This window comes from Struthio camelus, chromosome 6 (genome assembly GCF_040807025.1).
Source record: "Struthio camelus isolate bStrCam1 chromosome 6, bStrCam1.hap1, whole genome shotgun sequence".
Taxonomy (NCBI): domain Eukaryota; kingdom Metazoa; phylum Chordata; class Aves; order Struthioniformes; family Struthionidae; genus Struthio; species Struthio camelus.
The window spans coordinates 21,761,713-21,776,366 of NC_090947.1; the positions used below are offsets into that span (position 1 = coordinate 21,761,713).

Below are 14,654 nucleotides of genomic sequence, written 5' to 3' on the forward strand. Positions count from 1 at the left end.
TAGTTACTGGCTTCTGATTTGAAAAGAGTACCACGCAGCACTGATATGGTAGTTGTTGCTGTAGGTGACTGTACATTACAGTAAAACTGTTGTGGCAAAAAAAAAACCTATGGAGGAGGGTGTTTTTTTGTTTTTTTGTTTTTTTACAAACTTGTTTGCTCTGCAACTACTCGTCACCATAACCCAAAAAATATAAAACAAGTATTCATACAATTTTGACCAAATCAGGAGGTGTCTACAAGCTTCTGAGGCGTATCTCACTGCAGAAGTTTAACTTCTGATTTCCCTTTTTCTGCCTCTACTATGTAAGACCCAGGTGGAGTGGGCGAAAGGGAGGAAAAGAGGCTGAAGAGAGTTCAAGGGATATCAAGATTATTTAAGGGTGAGCGTCCAGGCTTGCTACTTCAATGCTAACTTTAGGGATGCTTGGGAAAAGATTTTCTATAAAAAAAAGATAGCGTTGTGAACTGCATCTGTGTAGTCGCTGATAGTATGTTTACTCTTCTCTAATTTGCAGTCGTAGTGCGTGCTGCTGCAGCAGGGAGGTAAATGTAATGATGCTGGGGGAGGCTTCTGCTGTTACAGATTTGACAGCGGTCGGGCAAATTCAGACCAAATACATTTATCAGTAAGCTGATGCCCTAGTGAAGATAAAGCTCCTTTTGGCTGTTAGGCAGTAGAGACTTCAGAAGTCTAACGGTGTTCAGAGAAGGTATATAACGTTGGCCAAGAAGCTGGTCTTTCCTAGCACTCATTCATAGCTATGTAGTTGCTTTCACCTGTGAGCAGCACTGCGATGGTTGTGACTGGAGATCTTTGATGAAAACATCTTAAAGTAGACCACAGAGCTTACATCTTCAGATTTGAGTCTTGTCCTGAAGAACGTCCACTCTAAAAGAAATCTTTCCACTACTTGGCAAATTGGTGTTGTCTGCTTACGCAGACTTCTTAGCTGTAGCTTGCAGTGAGATCTTTTTCATCATCTTTATTAAAACTGTGGATTTGAGTGTTTTCCATTGTGCATATTGTCAGTAGAATGGTGAACTGTTCTGTTAATGTTAGACTAATGTTTATGAAATATAACTGTGCTATCTTCAGGTGTTTGGAAATGAAATAATATTCCTTTCTTTTGGGAAGCCATTGAGTTGGAAGATCTTGGTGAATACTATGATCTGCTGTTTCTGATGTTTTGCGAGTGAGGAATTGGCACTGTTTGTATGGTTCTGTCTTATCACTGTTTATGATGTGAAAGGTGCTTTTAGTCAACAGATTATCGCTAAATTTTAGGGGTTTTTTTCCTCACTCAGTGGGATTTTCAGAAGTAATTTTGTTTAATATATACCTGATAGACTAATACCCATTTAGTTATTCACTCATTTCAAAGCAAGTAAGAATCTGTATTACTGTATTCATTTGCCATAGCTGTGAAAGTCCTCCCCCCTCCATTTTGTGTTAGCTAATTTGAACTCCATGACTATTTATGGTTGCTATATAAAATGTCCTGTAGACAAATTTGCTAATCTGTTCCTGTTAGCTGTGGTGTAGAATGTCACAGCTCTGTTGCCATTACAAATGTCAGCTTCGTCTAAACTAGTTTTCTGCTTTGTTAAAATTGTTTGTATAACCGTGACTACGGTTTTAATCAACACTTCAAAAAAAAAGCCCTAGGCTTCTGACAAGCATCACTAACTGAAGTGAACAGTTATCTTAGAGATGAAGGTTATAGTCTTTTGTTCATTTTCGTACTCGTTTGAATCTTAAAATAATTCGGATGACGCTTTAGTTAACAAGGAGAAACACTAGTTTGTCGAAAGAGAAAAGAAACATCTGAAACTCCTATGCTTGTTTGTTTTGGGGCTTTTAAAAAATAGTGTAAGAACTGTAGAGCGCAAGGTAATTTCTTAAAACAAACAGCCCCCACTAAATACAATTTTTTGGGGGATTCATTCCGGAAAAAATAGCGTTTTATATGTGCATTGTAGCTGACAAATGTATTTTAAAAGAAGTTGGCCACCCTGTTTTTGGATAGGAAGAGACTGGAGTGGTGGGATTTGAGATACACGTTGAAAAATATTGTGGAGCTAGAAATCATGAGGAAAATGGAGTGAGAAATTTGGCTTGAAGAGGGAGGTTAGGACTTGGTAGGTAAGCCATGAATGAAACCTGGGTTTAGGAAGAGAACCTTAGGGATGGCTGGGGTGGAGAACTAAGAAATAACTAAGTCAGAGCAGGGGAGGAAAAAAAAAAAAGGATTTATGTGGTGTTGGGTTTATGCATAATATAGATATAATGGTTAGAACTGCTAAAACACTCTGAAATTTGAATTTTTCTGCTCTGTATCGCAATTACTTGTGAAGACCGCTTATGTGTCTTATCCCTTTGGTACTATGAAAACTGTACATTACAGCTGACTGTTATTTCATACCTCAGAATTCCAGTCTTGGTTGGTGATTCAGGTGGATGTCAGTAGGATTCCATCTTGTAGAAACTATTGTGTGTGTGTGTGTGTGTGCTTTTTCTTTGCCCCCATTATTATTGCAAAATGAAGAATGGATGATGTTTTGCTTGGGGCAAACGGAGAAATCTTGTTTTTTATGCATTGCAAGTTAAACGAGGAAGAAAGCTAAGCTATTGTCATCATGTATAACAGCCTAGAAAGACAGAACTGTCATGTTTTCAGATTCTGAATTTACTTCTGTGCCAAAAATTTTGCATGATGTCCTTCAGTAATGAAATCTTTAACTTTTATCTTTCAGCAAAATTCCAGCCTTTCTGAATGTAGTGGATATTGCTGGCCTTGTGAAGGGAGCCCATACTGGCCAAGGCTTAGGAAATTCCTTTTTGTCTCATATTAACGCCTGTGATGGGATCTTTCATCTGATGCGTATGTAAACTTATTTATATGTTCTATCTATAACTTAAGGACAGCGTTGTTGCACCTTAAATAAGAACTGTAGAACAAATATACATTAAAAGATTTACTTTAACCGTTCAACTCTGTCATCAGGCTTTTAGTCGTGTTTCCCCTCCCTCCGCACCCCCCAAACTCCCCACCCTCTAATATGCAATGGTACGTTTACTCTTTCAGCAGCATTGTGCCGAAGACTTAAAAACGAGCTGGGTATTTGGAAGTATGCAGAAACTTTTAGTTATTTTCTTTTGTGGGCAATACAAGGTAGTTGATTCCTCCAATTTTATAAGTGGAGTGGAATGTGATAATAAAAGGCTGGATCGGAGGTAGAAAAAGAAAATGTGGAGTTAGTAGTGGATTGTAGAATTCTAGTCCTTAACAGGACAAGCTGCACTTTCTTTTTCTGACTTCTGTGTGAGTTATATTGGGTAAGTATATTGGTTATATTGGTAAGTAAACCCTAGTTGGTTTACTTGTTTGTTTTCCCCCAGCTCAAAAAATTCTGAACATTCTTCTTCAGTCACATCCAACCATGCCTTTGGTCAATCTCTCATTGCCTGTTACCACAGTACAGAACTGACCTTCAGAGTCATATTAATAATGTTTATACATTTGGCGCTTAAAAGCTTGTTAAAAGTGTATGCTGGTTTGCAATACCTTTGAGAGTGGAAAAAATCTTTTGGTCTGAAAAGACTGAGCTTAGTGTTCATGCAGATTGGAAGAAGCTTGGACACCTTTGCTGTTTTCCCTTTGGTTGCTCCCTAGTATACAGTGAGTGATGAAAGAATATCAAAATAGAAATGTTTTTTATTTAGTGATCAGAGCAAATGTTTCTTTTCTTTTTTTTTTTGAGGGGGGACAGTTTTAAAGCAAAATCTGAAGGCATGGAGTATTACTCTGTTATGGTAGTGACTTAATTATAAGTTAGGGCCCTTGCACCTGTGAACTTCTGTATTAAAACATGTTTATACAGACCAGTGAGCTCACATGCATCTTTACAGCCTGTTGCGCACTTGATGAATAGGTAAGTAAGCTACCTCAGTCAAATGCTATTTACTGTGCATCAAGAATACCTCCACGTAGATTTGCTACAGAGTACTGGTACGATACAAACTTATATCCCTCTCTTTGGGGCATTCATTTCTAGCTGTAAACATGCCTTTGATCTTTTTTCCCACGCTGCTCTCCTGCATCTGGTTGTATCAACCTGTTTTGTGGTGCAAGCTGTTTTTTTAGGTAGGTCAGATGAAAGACATCCTTAAAGCAGTAGTTCTGCTGTAGTCCCTAAATGTTTTTTTGGTAGATGACTGTTTACAGTGAATTCATCTATGTGATTTCCCTTCATTCATGCAGCCTTCGCTGAGGTTAAGTAGTAGTCTAATAATTAACACAGCAACCAGCTGAACATACAATATTTATAAAAGTACAGGCCTGCTGAAATGCTTTTCAGTTAAATTCAACAGTACACTGCAGTCTGAAAGTGATTCTTCTTTGATTTGTTTGTGGGAGGTGATAATTTTAAATTCTAAACTGAATCTAAGAGCTAGATTCATCACTGTTTTGAGTAACCCATAGCTGGGGGTTGAATGCTGTCGATAAGTCCTATGTAGTAGGTGATAGATACAGCAATATATTAACGGGAGAATAATTATTAAAACCTGACAAATTTGACAATGCAGTCATGTGCTGACATTGCTAATCTTATTTATGGGAAAATAAACTCCTGGTTCATTTTATCCTTTCCACATTTTCAACTGAGTGAGGCAAACTTTGTGGGGAAAGGTAATGCATTTTTGCTAGGCTTATATTGCTGAAAAATAGGACGTGGTTTCAGGAACGTGAGCCTTTTATTAAGGTCTTTTAGTATCTGGAACAGTAGGGGGGAAAAGCATTATGTCTCCCTTGAAAACTTGTCTTTATTTATATTTTAGTACTAGTACTACTGTTCTGTGTTGAGTAGAATAGAGAACTATGGGATATTCATCGTGGCTAAACAGCTAATAGTATTTAAAACGGCATGTTGCAAAGATGAAGTTTGATCCTCACTGGGGTAGAGTGAGGTAAGTCTTTTGAATTTCTACATCATTTTAGGAACTAGTTCAACATGTGAAAGCCGCACTAATGCGTTCATGTATTGTAAATGTTCATATTATGACTGCTTGAGAACCATTTCTACAGTATGCCTCTAAAAAAAAAAAAGATGCTGGGGATTAGATCCCTCAAATGCGTTGCTGTCCTGGAGCTGTAATTATTGTTTTGTGTGCTCTCAATTGAGAACAAGTGATGAACTACTTACATTTACTCTGTTTGGATGTTTGTATCATAGATGAGTGGTTAAGGTACAGATTAATATAAGATTCAGTGGAGAAGATGTTTTTTAATATATATGTTGAATAATCCAGAGAGTTTGTCTTGGGCAGCTTTCATAAGGGTTAACATCATTTTTGACTTTTCTTTGGGAGTTGTAGAAAGGAGTGAGGCCGTTTTAGCTTTTTTAACCATCCAGATACTTATTTTTGTATTCATATCAACTTCTTTTAATCTAGTTTTACAATTTTTTTGTAACAAATTTTAGCTTCTTTCAGAGATTCTGAAATATAATGATTGTGAAATGGCTGTTGCTATGTTTTTCTTCTGTCTTTGGTTTTCAAAAAGATAAAGGAGTCACTTTTTAAATAGTTTTTTTTTAATTTTTTTTTTTTATTTTTTTTAACTCTTAACCCTGCTTCTTATGGCACTCTTGCCAGGCAGGCACGTTTTAGCTAGAATGCAAGCTAGTGATTACCTGCTGTAGAATTTTTGAGTGTTTATTGCCTGATAATTGCCTCAATGAAGATCTTTCCAATTATTACTTAGGGTTAATAATAAAGCTAATAATAAAAATCATGATAATGCAAATTAGTCTAGTTGAGAGATGTAAAATTACTTTTTTTCAGACTGCGTATTATTTCTACTTTTCTTTTCCCACCGTGCAGTAAAAATTGAAGATTTGGCACTAAAAGCTAGTAATAGCCTCTCTGTGCAATTTAGAAAAAATGAATCTGAGTTACACAACACAAACTCTAGTTAAAACCTAAAAACCCATTGAAGTTTTCAACATACCATGTCAGCTTCTATTAAAAAAATATATAAAACCTTTTTATATGCTGTAATGTTTTTACACCTACCTTTCAAAATTATTTGCAACCTAAAAATTCCTTCCTCTGAGTCTATGGCATATCTTGAGCTTGTACTATTTCTACCAGATTACAGAAACTACCTAAACCATTTTTGCAAATCTGTAAGCTTTTCAAGTCCTGAGAGGATGAAGCTTCTTTGCCTTTTCCCAGGGCTTGGCTCAAATTCTTAATGAACAATCTGTCTTTAGGAACTGGGGTGCTGGGACTGGCCATCAGTTTTCGGCCTAACAGGTAGGCACTGGGTTTCTGTAGTAACAGTAGAGGCTAACTGAAAAGGAGTCCAGCCGGATTGCTCCTGTCGGAGGGGAAAAAACTGTGAACTGGAAGGTAGGCTTCCTATGCCAGCAAGCTGGAGAGAAGGTGTTACTGAAGACTAAGGGATAATGAGAATGATAGAATAGTCTTAAGAGATGTACTTAGTTGTCTGGGGAAGTAGCCAGGACTGTCTGAAAAGCAGTCGACTCTTTTGTGCTGGTTTTCCAGGTAGAAGTCAGAACACAGTCCTCATCAGGAAGATACTAAAAATTGAGAGAAACTTCTGTGTCATTCTTTTTCAAAGTAGGAAAAATTTAGCATTTGGCCTCATTCATGTTTTGAGTTGATCTGGAACATTATTCTCACCTTTGTGAGCACTGAAACCATTGCTTTCTGTCCTTGTACTGTTGTAGCTTGCATCACTGCTGCCTATATTAATGGCTAGTATGTGAAGCAGAGACTTTTAAAGAATTACTCTTTTCTTATTTTTGGCTACCAGACAGAAAGATGTGAGCAGGTCACTGTGGAGTTTGAGCTGCAGACTTCGAGATCTGCATGCCTGAATATACTGAAGAAAGGCTTGTGAGGCAAACGGTGTGTCACCCTGAAACTGAGGAGTTTCGTAGACTGTCTGGTTTTAAACTGGAATGCTGCTAGCATTAGGCTAAGCAGGATACTGTATAAATGGATTTGGATTTTGGGGATCTTAGTGGCATGTTCATAAGGCATAATCATAAAATCTGGCTGAATAACTAAGAAAAGTCTGTTCTTGGGGTGTGACACTGCTGCAGATCTGAACCGTGTCATTACCCAGCAGCCATGGCATCCTGGGGGACAGTGAGATGAGAGGCTGCAATAGCTGCTCTGCAAGAGAAGGTGATTCACAGCAGTCAGCCACATCCCTTGTTGACCAGAAACATATTCTTTTTTCACGTTACGAAGCACGTTTAGATCTTAAAAGCAGCGACAAACTTTTCTCTTTTTTTTTTCTAGCTGAAAATTAATTTTCTGCACAAATGGCTTCATCCTCACATTTCAAAAGACTGGGTTTGTACACTAGAGAGCCTGAAACCAGGATTGCTAGAAAAATAGTCCTTTTTTTCCTTAGGGGTTGTTTCACCTTTTCTAGATCTCTTAGAATTACTCTAGGCAGATTGATTTTTAGAAGTTTTAAAACGTGGTAGGTTATATTATTAAAGATCTCATGTGCTTACAATTTTGTTTCTTTCACTAAGTAGCTCTTCTTGCATTAGCACTTTGAAAGATGAAATCATTTATGCACTTGAATTAGTAGCAAACATGGCTTTCATTATGTGTTTTAATCCTGAAAATAAAAGTTGGACATCCTCCATTATTTGTATATAGTTTCTTAAGCAGATCTTGGTAGTAGTCATTTAGTCTTTGTATTGATTAATCCCATTCAGAAGGCTTGTTCTCTGCATTACTTTTTTGCTTATTTTAGTCTAGTTGGATAACGGGAAATACTCTCTGTAAGAAAATATTTGTGTCTTGTCATGTGGGTTCTCTGTGGACTCCTTGAGCCATTAATGGTACTACAACATGAAATATTAGGGTGTTAATTTCCTCTGCTTCAGTAATCTATGTTACCTTGGAAACCATTGGGAAGTCTGCTGAAAACTTCTTATTACTTACTCTCCTGGTAACTGGATCTCAGAATAGATGAGACAAAGTCAGCGTTACTACCTCCAGCTCCAAAGTAAGCAAATGCATCCTAGGCTTGTTTGGAAAACAATGTTTTATTTTTTGTTTCAGCCAGCTACTGCTGGCTAACATTACTTAAGACTTCATGTTATTGTCCAGTCTCTGAAGATGCTTGGTCATAGTTTTTTTGTGTGTGTGCAGCTGTCTAATTCCTTATATAATTGGTGGAGTATCTTCATTGCTGTCTTGAAGTAAATTATAGACCAAGAACTCTGCTTTTTACCTGGTAAAAATCATAGGTAGCACGACGAGATGATTCTAAGAACTTAGAGGGACTGTTGTATTTGGCTGTCTTCCGGGCTTTAACTTAACTCAGTTCAGCCGGTATTTTTGCAGAAAGCAGTTTGAGAATTTACTCACTCAAGCTGTATTAAGGTCATGATAGGCAAGGAAGCGGCTAGCTAAGAACATGGAGCTTTGAGTATGATGATCCAAACTTTTGCAACCTCCTTGAAGATATTTCTAGACCTAGGCTGATGATTTTGATCTTATTTTTCTTTATTCATTCAGCATATGTTGAATCGTGTTTTCTTTAGAAATTTTTTTGTGGTTTTTTTTGCTGCTATAACAGGATGCACTGTTCTTTCTCCTTTATTAAAAACCTTTATTAAAAGGTTTTTGAACAGGGTTGTTGCATATCGTACTTATCCACCACAGGGCACATAGGTGAGCTGCAGCTATAGTACTCTCAAAATAATGGTATTTCTGTAGGAACTGTTGAAATTGGTTGTGGTATTTACCTGGACTGTTTCTTTCATAACAAAAAACTGAGGGGGGAAAAAAAAATTTGTTTCTCCTATCTGGCTGATCCTCTACTTCCTTATTTCATAAAAATACACATACCTTGAAATGGTTATGGATTTTCAGTCTTCAAACTTCCACATCCTAGATAGGCTGTTATTTTCGCAGGGAGACACTGTTCATTAAATCGGTGGAAACTTTGCTTGTTTGCCTAAAATGTAACCTAAATATATACCATGAAGCAGCAAATGAGACCAGCATATGATAGGGTAATAGGAAAACAAGAGATAACGTTGTGATAGAGAGTAACACTAGACATATTTTTTTCTTATACAATTAATAACAGTATGAAGTAGTTTCTTTTATCTGAACAAACAAGGTGAATAAAAACAGTTTACCCACACAGAACAAGGCAGTATGTGTTTGTCTTTTGATATATTGTTATTGCTTATGCCGCTTTTTATGAGAGGTATTACCTGTAGGGTTTTTTTTCCTGTTAAAGTGTACGAACTGAAAATGGATTACTGGTGTTTGAAGTAACCATTTGATCTCAATATGTTGGTTTTTATTTCAGAAGTTATCCCAGTTTCTTTGGGATAGGGGTATATTTTTGGCTGAATCAATGTGTAAATCTTTATCCAAACAGATATACTTATTATTGGCTGAATGAATGGGGAATTTAATAATAATTAAAAAAACTGTTTTGTATCCTGGATGACAGCATTAACACTAGTATCACAGTAACCTGACATATACTTTAAAGCTGTGGAAAGTTTGTTGTTCTTTTGTATTTCATTGTTTAGTTTGAAACGTTTCTCACAGTTCTATTTTTCATGTTTCAGGTATATCAGGATTTTAATTGAGGTAGAAATATTTTCATTGTGGCATAAGGCAGGCAGTTTGAAGGTTGTAATAGTGTTTCTTCTTGAATTGCATAGCTTTAACTACCTTTCAACTTTTATGGCACATCAGTCACAAGTACTTGTAGAAAATTACTTTCTTTGTGTGGTGAATTAAAAATAGCAACCTTGTTACAAGTGTAAATTTACAAATTGCTCTTAAATAATGCTTCAGGGAAGAAAATGGTAAATCTCCGTATTTAGTCCCTGTTACCACTATCTATCTAAAGTGTTGATTGTACAGGATGTTAAACAGCCAGAATTCTTAATATTTTAGATTTTTTTCTTCCCACTGATAGCTGGAGGTCCTAGTTTTCTAGAAAATACTTTCCACATCTTTCTCTTAGTTTTATTAATGAAATCCAGTCTTTCTCCTCAAAGTTAGAGAAACTGGAGGAAAATTTGTCTCTAAAAGCACTTCACTATCAAATGCTCTTTTTAAAAAAATAAATGAAGGTGGGGTTGGATGCGCGGTGTTCCAGCTCAGACAAGCAACGCGAGCTTGTCTGGAAGAGCTCCGCAGCTGTAATTCACCGCGCGCCCTGCCCAGGCACGAGCGCGCTGCGGCGGCAGCCTGGCAGCTGGGGCTTTGCTGCTTTGTCTGGAGGCATCCTTTTTCCACAGCAGAAAAGCTGTAGCTCTATTTTGGGGGCAGGACGTGGAGGGGAGGAGGCAGTAGGCATTAGGCACAGCTTGTTTGATCTGTACCTTACCTGCTTCTCAAGTTTAAGGGGCCCTCGGGAAACAGTGTTAGGGAGTTTGGTAGCTGGTAATCCCTGAAACGTCATTCTTCGTGACAAGAGTGAAAGAAGCACGAGGCTAAGTAAACATCTTACTGGGGTCTTGTAGAAATGACTGGTGTCAGTAGTCTGTACGTGAATTGGTTCCTAAAAACGTTAACAACTTTTACTCCGGTTTTAAATCCGTTACCATTATTAACGGTTAGTACACCCCCTGGTTCTGCCTTGTTCAGGGTTTGAGGTAACTTGTAAACCCATTTATTGTCTAAAACGTGGTTAGACATGAATCACATGAGCTGAAGGTAGTTTGTTCTTATTTGATGTAAATATTTATCAGAACTGAATTTGAGAATATTCATACTGGTTTTTTTATTTGTATTTATGTATTGGTGAAGGTTTATGGGGAGCTCAAAGTATTATTTCCTATGTTTTGGTTTGCCTGTAGAAATTAAAGTGGAGGTAAAGTTATTAAGTTGAGAAGTACGGTTTCTTTGGATCCTCTGTTCTGACCTTTTTTTTTTTTTTTTTAACTTTTTCTAAAAATTGTTGCTTTTCTCTGTATATAAAAGAAGATGCTAATCCTTCTGTACCTTTACTTGAGGCACAATGCTTTTTTTTTTTTTTTTTTTTAATGTTCTCGAAGAAGATATCATACCTGCTGATTGCTGCTGCTGGAAGCTGCCTGCTACGGAGGGGAGGCATGTGATGATATCACTTAGCCACACTTCATTGCACCAGCATTTCAGTGAACAAAGCATGAGTTGCATCTCATCCCTTCAGCATGTATATTCTGTACATTGGCAGTCATAGTGGCTTTATTTATGCAGCTAGAGCTCAATTGTGTCATTTCTATTATCTCAAACTGTTTTGTCATATTTATAATGTGTCAAAATTTACCTTCAAATGATGTAAACATAGCTGTCTTGCAAAATTTTATTTTCTTCACCACATTTTCTTTCAAATTTTCTAAGATCCTTTTTTCTTGTTCTGTTACTAAAAGTAATTACCACCTGTTAAAAAAGAAAAAGTTCCTCATATATGAAATATTTCGCTGCTAAGCTATTAAAATTTAAAATTAGTTTGCTGCACATATTAAACATGTCAGTTTTACACAAGATGTTTCTGCATGCTATTGAATACATAATAGTTCTTACTAAAAATTCTCCTCTTATTTGTTGTTAGAATAAATATTAAAATATTTGGAGTAGTTCAGAGTTCAGCTAAACTTTATGAATAAGGTTTCAGTAAATTCTAGCATATTAAAACCAAAAATTGTGAGATTTTTCAAATTAAAGTTGTAATTGCAGTAATGTGAAATGTTTTATTTTAATTAATGTTTATTTTCTTGTTAAAATATTGTAGCATGTTTTGAATATTTCTATGTGTGAGACATTGTATAGGAGGTTTTTTCAATCATAAAGTTGTGAAAGTGGCATTCCTCTACCCTCTTTCACTGAAATCATTGCCAAAAGTGAAATAGTTTTTATTAGCATTTATTAGCAAAGCTTTGCATTGTATGTTGCAATTTTAGCGTATCAAGTCAAAAAAAAAAAAAAAGAATGAGGATAATTCATCTTAGGTAATGTGTTATCTGTCTTTGAATTTTAACTCTTAGTATGCAGATACTGTAATAAGCCCACCACTTTGAAAGAGGAGGGAGGCTATTAGGTATAAAACTAAAATTAAAGGTATTTCCAAGGTTGCATGTAGATTTGCTTATCACTAAAACTTTTCCTCATGTAAAAAGAAAATGGTTTCTTTGCCACAGAAGGTTATTCAGAGGAGGATTAACTTTACTTTACTTCAAACCTTCTGTCCATGTAGATGATATGAGGAAAAGCAGGAGAGTGCAAGATTTCCCTTCTCCTCCTTGCTATGGTTTTGTACCTATAAACAGAAACCAAATGTGCATGTTGCAACATTTCTAATGTGATCAAGACTTTGTAATCCTGTTTAAACCGTATGGTGTTCAGTGTAGTGATGAACAAAATTGGGAAGAGTGCTTTCTGAAAACAGATTAAGATTCTGAAGCAAAGAACAATGTTACGTAGAGGTATTCTGTAAGCATACAAGCTTTCCTTTTAAATAACGTAAAGCAGCCAAAAAAGAGAATAACCCCCCTCCTGCCCCTTGGGCACAGAAGTCAATTTGAGGTGCGCAAAAAAAAAAAAAAGTTCTATAAAAGTAAGGCCGGAAAAAGAAAATGAGTTGTGGAAGAATAATTTTCGGGAAGTACTGCTGTGAGAAAAGATTTGTTGCAGGGAGGCACATGCAATCATTAGTATCGTGTACTAGCCTTAAACAAGCATCTTGAAGAGAGCTGGTGCTGTTGGATTTTTCTCTCCGCGTTCAGGGGTAGAAGGACAGCATTCTGCTTTTAAAAAAAGAGAGAGACATTAGTAGAGGCTCAGAGAAGCCTCTTGAAAACTAACAATGCAGAATTGGAATAAGCATTTGCACAGCATGCAACAGAGTAGATGGTGGATGTTAGTGAAGTTGGGAGTAAATTTAGGGCAAGACCAGGTATCCCATTGTGTGGTATAACTGCTCTTATCTCTTTCTCTTGTGCCCACTCTTCAATAAGGCAGCGTGGTGAAGGTTGATGCTGCAGAAAAATTGTCCATTGATAATGATCTACCTTTTTAGAAGCAGCTGAAGAACGAAAAAAAAATCTGCATAATCCCAAATGGGTTTTGGATTGTAGGACGCTGTTGACCAGAATGTTGGTGGTGAATTAAAGGACCAGGAAGGGATTTTTGTGAATCTTCTGAAACACAGCTTCAACTAGTGTTTTTGATTTCTCCCCTCCTACTCTACCACTACTGGGAACTGTGAACTGTTTCAACTGTTGGCCAGGAATATTTGTAATGATTGAGGTAATTCAAAAGAAATATTAAGGAATATATGAGCAAGGGAGCCTCGTGCTTTGTAATGGGTTTGCTTTCTTTTTCATTGCAACTCAGAAGAGGTGACTTAACTATCTCTCATCAGCAAAAATACTGTGCTACCTTGAAAGAAATCTGTATGACAGCTGCAGTGAGATTTTTCACTTGTCTTCATGTAATCATGGTGCTATAAATAAGCTTTTCTATGCTAAGGGCTATTTCTTTAATTAATACTTAAGGTATGACAGGTGAGCAGTGAGTTAAACTGTAGCGTAAATCTGCTTGAATACTGGCCATCCGACCTCAACTGCCCTTGGGATTTCTCTTGCTGGTGCTGCATTATTTAGAAAGTAGGGAAAAGAGGTCTTTCACCTCTTCAAAAGAGCTGGGTGGTGAGAACGTGGAAGATAGATGGACGCATAGCTTCTGTGTGTGTCCATGAAAGGACTACCATACATATACCACAGGACAGCATGCATTTGGGCAGTTACTGGGTAACTGTAAAGCTCATACTTACATTAGAGAAACTTCCTCATATTTTCATACTTCTGCATTTGAGAGTTAAAGGGTCTTGTGATCAGATGTTGTACTGCAGTGTTTACAATACTATCACTGCCTTAAAGTGTCTCCCTCTTGCAGGTTATATACCCACATCCTGTTCAATGATGATATGAATGTTCTTTGTCGTTCTCAGTGCAGGATCAGCTACCTTAATTGGATCTGCTGTGGAAAATTGTTTTAAATAATGTGACTTTTCAGTGAAGCAAATAAGATTGATACTGGAAGGGCAATAACCTTTTAAGCTAAGGGTGGCTAGCAGAGGATAAAAATTGAAACCATTGCAGGAGGACTGTGCAAGACCTATCTTTCATTATTCTGGAGCGTCAAGTTTGTCTCTCTGGGATCTAGGAAGCAACACTGTAAAATTGTCCTCCTCTCCTGTTTTATTACTGGTGCTTCTTTCCTCCCCATGTGCATGTGAACAAAACTTACCGTTTTGTACCTCAGGATTGGTTTGTAGTATGCTGCATTGCTTTGATTCTTCCACAGCTTCCCCAAAAAGGAGTGAATTTGTTCTCCTGGACACATGGGTGAGAACTGTGAAAAGGTGTTGGAAAATTACCAACACTCTGGTGAGTTAGCCTTTGTCTTTACTGCACAGTAAACTTCATCACCAGGGTTCGTGAAAGTGATCCCACATACCCCTACGGCCAGATAACTCTAGTTTAAAGCACAGAAACTCAAATTAGGGTTTGTGTAGGCTTTATCTTTCAATTCTGGCACAAAAATAATTGTCCCTATTTATTGTCTGAGAGCTGAAT

The 14,654-nt window shown here is 37.0% G+C and overlaps 1 protein-coding gene across 1 annotated transcript in view; it reads left to right on the top strand.

Moving 5' to 3' along the window:
- Nucleotides 1-14,654, top strand: part of OLA1 (Obg like ATPase 1) — a 108,817-nt gene that overhangs the window by 11,582 nt on the left and 82,581 nt on the right. The window contains exon 4 of the mRNA XM_068948555.1: nt 2,757-2,884. Coding sequence (XP_068804656.1) covers nt 2,757-2,884 — 128 coding nt within the window. The remainder of the gene's footprint in view (nt 1-2,756; nt 2,885-14,654) is intronic.